This window comes from Microcaecilia unicolor, chromosome 2 (genome assembly GCF_901765095.1).
Source record: "Microcaecilia unicolor chromosome 2, aMicUni1.1, whole genome shotgun sequence".
NCBI classification, from domain to species: domain Eukaryota; kingdom Metazoa; phylum Chordata; class Amphibia; order Gymnophiona; family Siphonopidae; genus Microcaecilia; species Microcaecilia unicolor.
The window spans coordinates 434,526,078-434,533,467 of NC_044032.1; the positions used below are offsets into that span (position 1 = coordinate 434,526,078).

At 36.9% G+C, this 7,390-nt stretch overlaps 1 protein-coding gene across 1 annotated transcript; it reads right to left on the minus strand.

Moving 5' to 3' along the window:
* Window positions 1–6,196: 6,196 nt before the first annotated feature.
* On the minus strand, window positions 6,197–7,137 carry LOC115462125 (olfactory receptor 2A1/2A42-like). The gene is given in 2 exon segments (XM_030192164.1): window positions 6,197–6,918; window positions 6,921–7,137. Coding segments are annotated over 2 exon segments (939 nt in total).
* Window positions 7,138–7,390: the final 253 nt, after the last annotated feature.

Genomic DNA, 7,390 nt, shown 5'->3' on the forward strand with positions numbered 1-7,390 from the left:
GTTGGGCTGGAGGGGCTCAGGAGACTATTGTTGGGGTCTTGGAGGGCTTGGAGTCATGGGGAGGGGCAAGGGAGAAGAGTACTGAGTGAGAGGAGTCTGTGAGTGCCAACTTGTTCAATGTTGCAGCCATGTTGCTGGACTGCCAGTAGTGCAGCTGCACTTACTGCCTCCTCTTGAGGTGGTGATAAGTTTGGCTGCATTATCGGCAGTCAGAAAGCTGCCTCTATCTTAGCAAGCTATTTTTCAGACAAAATTGTTAAATTAAGAGACTTAATACATAAGTACATAAGTATTGCCATACTGGGAAAAACCAAAGGTCCATCAAGCCTAGCATCCTGTTTCCAACAGTGGCCAATCCAGGCCACAAATACCTGGCAAGATCCCAAAAATGCACAAAACATTTTATACAGCTTATCCCATTTAATAACTGTCTATGGACTTTTCCTTTAGGAAGCCGTCCAAACCTTTTTAAAACTCCGCTAAGCTAACTGCCTTTACCACATTCTCTGGCAACGAATTCCAGAGTTTAATTACACGTTGAGTGAAGAAACATTTTCTCCGATTCATTTTAAATTTACTATATTGTAGCTTCATCGCATGCCTCCTAGTCCTAGTATTTTTGGAAAGCGTGAACAGACACTTCACATCTACCTGTTCAACGCTTCACATTGAACGGGTAGATCCTAACCTTTTGGCAGTGGTTGATATGTCCTCTTCAATGATCTCAGGTGAGCTGGCATCTCCTGCAGATAGAATCTGGTCTACTTTTTCCAATATTGAACCAGATAAGATTAATTCTTTATTGGTTAGATTTTTCAAAATCTTCTTGCTTGCTTGATGGCATACCTTATGAAGAATCTGCCATCTCAGGTGATAATTTGGATTAGTATTTTTGAATAGACTTTTTGAATTAGGTCAATATCCAACGAATATGGGAGAGGCAATTCTTACCCCTATCCTAAAAAATACTACTTTAGATCAGAGTCAGCCATCAAGCTATAGACCAGTTGCTAGTATCCCACTTTTATCTAAAGTGTTGGAAGCTATAGTTGCAGAGCAGTTATGTCAGGTTTTAGAGGATTATAACTGTCTGAATTCTAAACAATTTGGTTTTGCAGCCTTTCACAGTACAGAGTCAGCCGTGTTAGCACTGGTCTCAGATGCTAAATTGTTGCTGGAGACAGCAATTTGATCTGACAGCTGCCTTTGACACGATAGATCATATGATTCTTCTCTTTAAATCTTTAAATTGAGCTTGTTAGCAATCACTTTCAAAGTCTTGTCTTGGTTCTCAGACTTTTTACTGAATAGACATTACACTGTTAAAATGAGGGAGAATTTATCTGAGAGCTGGAGTTCTCCCTGTGGAGAGGGTTCACCCCTCTCTCCTTATATATATATATATATATATATATATATATATATATATATATATATATATATATATTTTTTTTTTTTTTTTTTATTGCATTTGTATCCCACACTTTCCCACCTATTTGCGGGCTCGGTGTGGCTTACAATATATTGTGAATGATGGAAATACAATTTGTTGCATTACGATTATGGGTTATACTGTGAAGAGTTGTGGGAAGACAAAGTCAAAGTCAAAATATCAAAGTCAAAATAGCATATGAGGAATAGAACAATGGAATGTAACAATGGAGAATTGATAGGGCGATAAAACAATAGCAATAGAACATTAGGGTATAACAATTTTATCTGTGGGTAGAGTTATAAGTGTGGTGAAAATCCGGGGGAAGAAAACTCAGAAGGGAGTGTTTTGATGCATTTCTATTAGTGTGTATGGACTTCATGTGTTTTGATTCTTGCAATAAATTTTCTCAAAGAGATGAGTCTTCAATAGTTTGCGGAAGTCGATTAGTTCATAGATCGTTTTCAGATTGCGTGGTAGTGTATTCCAGATTTGCGTGCTCATATAAGAGAAGGTTATCTGTCTTGCTTTGAGTCAGGTGGTTTTTCAGTGTTGAAAGTATGGCTTTATTCCTATGCAGATGATATGTTTATTTTACTCCCAAAATATGATGATCATCTCACTACCATGTTGCGGGTTGCCTCCTGTATCTCACTGATTGAACATCACAGTGTAATTCATGGTTTTACATTAAATAAGGACAAGACAAAACTATTATGGATAGATACTGTAACTAAATCAATTCCAGAAACACTCAAAATCTCCACAGACTTGTCTTTAAAGATTGAGCGCAATGTTAAGGTACTGGGTTTTAACCTGGATTCTACTCTTTCTTTTGAACTACAAGTTAGTCATATTGTTAAGATAGTGTTCTTTAAGCTTCGACTGCTGCGTAACGTTCTTCATTATTTTGACAGAAAACATTTCACTGAATTAGTTCAGGCTCTCGCATTATCTCACTTCGGGGTCATTTTACAAAGATGTGCTGAAAAATGGCCTTTGCTGGTGTAGATGCATTTATTGGACTCGCGCAGGTCCATTTATCAGTGCACTTGCAAAAAAACGCCTTTTTTGCCGAAAATGGACTTGGGGCAAAATAAAAATCAGCGCACATGCATTTTGGGCCTGAGATCTTACCACTACCCATTGACTAAGCGGTAAGGCCTCATGCGTTAACCGGGTGATAATCGTCAGCACACGTACACTGCCAATTACCACCAGGTTAGCACCACATGGTGGAAAATAGAAATTATTTTCTGCCATGTGTATTGGATGTGCATAGAAATTAGAATTACCGCCAGGGGCATGTGGTAGCCAGACGAAAGTTCTAATTTGATGCGCATTGTATGCACAAAGGCGCCTCTGCATCTATCACTGTTAAATTACAAACTAAATTGCAGATCCTACAAAATACTGCTGCAATTTAAAGAAGCATATAGTATTACTTCAGCCCTGATTTCCCTACACTGGTTACTTGTACAAGCTCACATTTCATTTAAACTAGCTTGTTTGGTATTTAAAATGTTTACTGGAGGGAGCGGTGGGAGGTGACCCGCTCCTCCAGCTTGAGGCTGAAACTTCTCTCAGCCCCGACGATTGGATGTCTCTACTCATGCCGGTGGCGGAGCAGTGACGTGTTCAGGAAACCCCTTACTTTGACGCTCAGGGAGTGTTTTCTGTAGCGGGGTCAGGTCGCTGCATTAAACCGCCCGATACATCTACTCAGACGAGTGAGGCACAGGAGGGAGTCGACGTTTCTGCTGACTCTGAAGCTGCCAAGGAGGAATTAGAGATTGGAACTTTTCTGAGTAAGTCTTTTTTATTTATAAAACCTTCAACTATTACTTTGAACACCATATAGGAAGCTCTTTTAATTTTGGAAACTTCGTTTTCCCAAAAATTAATATACTCAAATTCCCTCGGGAAAAATGTCCTTGTTGGAAACAAAAACTCTAACTATGGAAAAAAATTTGACTCTAATGCTACTAATATTTAGTTGCTCCAACAAACTCAAGTAAATTTGATTAAAGAAAATTTGATGCTGCAACATAAGATTGAAAATTTGGAGAATCAACAGAGATCTAAAACACTGAGATTGATACATTTTCCTAAAATGCCTTCTGTTGCTCCTCTTATAACTTTTAAAAAGTATCTATCTGAGATATTGAATATTCCTGAGCAGGCCTACACTCCGGTCTCTAAAATATATTATTTGTTATTACATAAAAAGAAGAATACTAATCATCCTATTTCTTTAAACCTCACACAAATGCTTGAAGACGATAATTTGGGCTCCAAACCTGCTACTTTGATTGTGACTTTTGTACTACAACCGGATAGAGACTGGATATTGAGACAATTTTTCGCCATAGAGAAGAACTTTTCATGAATTGTAAAATTAGAATTTTTTCAGATATTGCTAGAGCGACCCAAAAGAAGCTCCAACTTTTCCTTAAACTCCACCTACGGGTGGTGTAACTGGGCGGTTTATTTTGGTTGAATTTTCCTTGTGTGTATTAAAATTAAACTCAGTGAAATATGTTTTTTATGATCCTATACGTTTAATATCTTTTTTGGACTCGAAGACCGTTGTAACTCCAGTTTTGCAGCCTATAGCAATATCCTCTTCTACTCCGTAACATAATAATTTGGTCTGTTTTTCTCTTCCTATGTTAACTTTAAGTAGTATATAAATATTTCATGGAATTGTACCTTGTTCTCTCCCTCCAATACTGGACTAGAGAATAGATAATAATATAAATTTATGTAATATGAAGTTTAATATTACCTATCTTTTCTGAATCAAGAATATTCTTGTTTAATTTGTGAATTGATAAAAATAAAATAAAAAAAATGCTTAATGGAATCAGTCCAGAATATTTGTTAAATTTGGTGGTATTTGCTTTCAAGAGATCCTCAAGAACAAGAGATCCTTTTTTGTTACTCTTTCCTTCATTTGTTGGTATTAAGTATAAGAAAATTCTAGAAAAGCCTTTTGGTTACCAAGAAGTTGTTCAATTCTGGCTCTCATTACCTGAGGACCTACGTTCTGTGACCTCTTAAACTGCTTTTCATAAGGACTAAACATATTTATTTAGGAAATATTACACTTGAATTTATTATGTTTCTTTTTTTTTTTTCTGGTTTAATATGTGATTAGTCTGTAAGCTGCTTTGAACCACCATTTTTTATGGGATTTAGCAGGATATAAGCGCTATGTCATATCATGTCATATATGTCTGCACCTGCAGTCAAGGCATGATTTCTGCCATGTACACTAGTATATCATAAAGACACATAGGGGAAAGTTTACTAAGTGGTGGTAAAAAGTGGCCTTAGTGTGCGCTTATGTGGGTCTTTCCCGTGTGCTAAGGTAATTTTTACCACAGCTGTAAAAATGACCTTGTTGTATATTTTTGTATTAATGGTCATACCCTAATGCTGCCGTTAGCATGCAGCCATTTAAAAAAATACCATGTGAGACTTACTGACGCCTGTTTTGAAGGCAGTAAGGGCTCACGTGCTATCGGTGCACTAACTAGTTACTCTCCACCTACAGACACACTCTCTCTCAAAAAAATCTTTTTTTAAGCATGTTGTTAGCGCATGCAGATTTGGAAGTTACTGAAGGACGCCTGAGTGCACCCCATGGTATGTCATTTCAAGCTGCATTAGGCACAGACAGTGTATTAAAAGTGTCCCATATACGGTTATGCATTTTAATAAAATAACACCTAAGTAGGTACATACTTGATATCCTAATCCAGGTGCCCTGTTAGCTAAAACTCTGCAGGTGGAGGGTGGTTATATACCAAAAAATAGGCACATTTCATTATGTGTTTACATTTATTCTCACAAAAAAAGAGTGTTCTGGGGAGGTGTTAAATATTTGCATGCCTAACTTCACTATTCAAAGTGAATATGCCTAGGTGTATTCTCTAAAGTATGCCTAAATTTTATAGAATAGGCTTAAATTTCCATGCAATACATAGAATACACCAAGAACTGGTCCACTCAGCTAAATTTAGTCATGGTCAATTATAGCCAACTAAAACCTGGTGTAAATCCCACTGTTTAAATTAGGTGCTGAGCGGGTGTATTCTATAACAACGTGCATAGATTTTAAGAACGCCATGACCCACCCATTGCACTCCCATAACCATGCCCCCTTTTCAACTATGCGACTTAGAATTTATATGCACCTCGTTACAGAATATGCTTAGCAAGTACTGCGTATAAATTCTAATTAATGCCAATAAGCCTGCAAGGAGGTGGGAAAATGTGGGGTACAAATGCAATAAATAAATAAATAAATAAATAAGTACTGATAATTGCTTGTTAAAATCCAATTATCAGTGCTGATTAGCTTGTTAACTAGTTATTTGCTTTGTTATGGAATATGCTTTGATTTCATATAGATGCATAACTCTGCATCCTGTTTTACAGTAAGTAAAGCTATCAATGTACATTTAACCATACAAAATAAATGTATGAGTCAATCATATTTGCAAATCAGGTTGGCTCTGTGCAAGGGTTGCCGCTGAAATTTACTTCAATATGTAAGATCTACATAACTTTGTAGTATTACTAAAATAATAATAGTGATATTTTCTGATTCCTATCTACCCTGCACTTTATCATTAAGGGACTTCAGACATGTACATACACATATGGATTTTAGTACACAAGACGGTAACATTAATAAATAATGCAAATAGCTATCCATAAGAAAGCAATCAGTATATTAACACAGCCATATTAAGATCAGTTGTGAATGGCTCTGTGCCTTCCTGCAGCTTTTCTCAGAGCACCCTTCACTTCTTGATTTCTCAAGCTATAAATCATAGGATTCAAAAATGGTGTTATAACACTATAGAACAAAGTAGCCATTTTATCCTGGTCCTGTGAATGACTTGATCTTGGTCTCATGTACATAAATATGATAGTTCCGTATGAGAAGGTAACAACAACCAGGTGAGAGGCACAGGTAGAAAATGCTTTCTGCCGTCCCTCAGCAGAACGAATCTTCAACACAGTAGAGATAATGTGAACATAGGAGATTAGAATTAAGAGAAATGGGATGAGTACTACTATTATGGCACATGCAAAAATCACAATCTTATTAATGGAAGTGTCTGCACATGCGAGGTTTAACACTGCTGGAACTTCACACAAAAAATGATTAATTAAATTTGGTCCACAGAAGGGTAATTGCAGCAAAAAAATAGTATGCACCAATGAATCGAGGAAACCACATATCCATGATCCTACAGCTATCTCCATACACACTTTCTTGTTCATAATGATGGTATAACGTAAGGGATTACATATTGCTACATAACGGTCATATGACATGATTGCAAGGAGGAAACATTCTGTGCCACCCAGGGAATTAGCGATATACATTTGAGTTATGCATTCTGGAAAAGAAATGCTTCTTTCTTCTGATAAGAAATTGGCCAACATTTGGGGACAATACTTGTTGAGTAGCAGACATCCAGGAAGGACAAATTACTGAGGAAAAAATACATAGGAGTATGTAAGCGAGAATCCACTCTAATTATTGTGATTATCAGACTGTTTCCAAGCAAGGTAACTGTATAAATTATAAAAAAGAGCACAAAGAGTACAATCGGCATCCTGTCTTGACTTGGAAGTCCTATGAGAATGAATTCTGTGACTGAGGTTTCATTTCTACCTTTCATTTTATTCAGCAGGTTCACCTATGTAAAGAGAAATGTTCACAAATTCTGTTAAACAATGTACTGTAAGAATCTTTTTATTGTCATAGAATATTATTTTGCCTTGTTCCCCATTTTCTTCCCTTGGTACTGTAGTTCCTGCCAACTTTTCTCATTGACCTATAGGGGCAATCACTGTAGTGCTAGTTATCTTCCTCTGGCCTAAGGGAACCAACTGGGTACCACCCTTAGCATGTAAGAATGTGTGATCTTTATT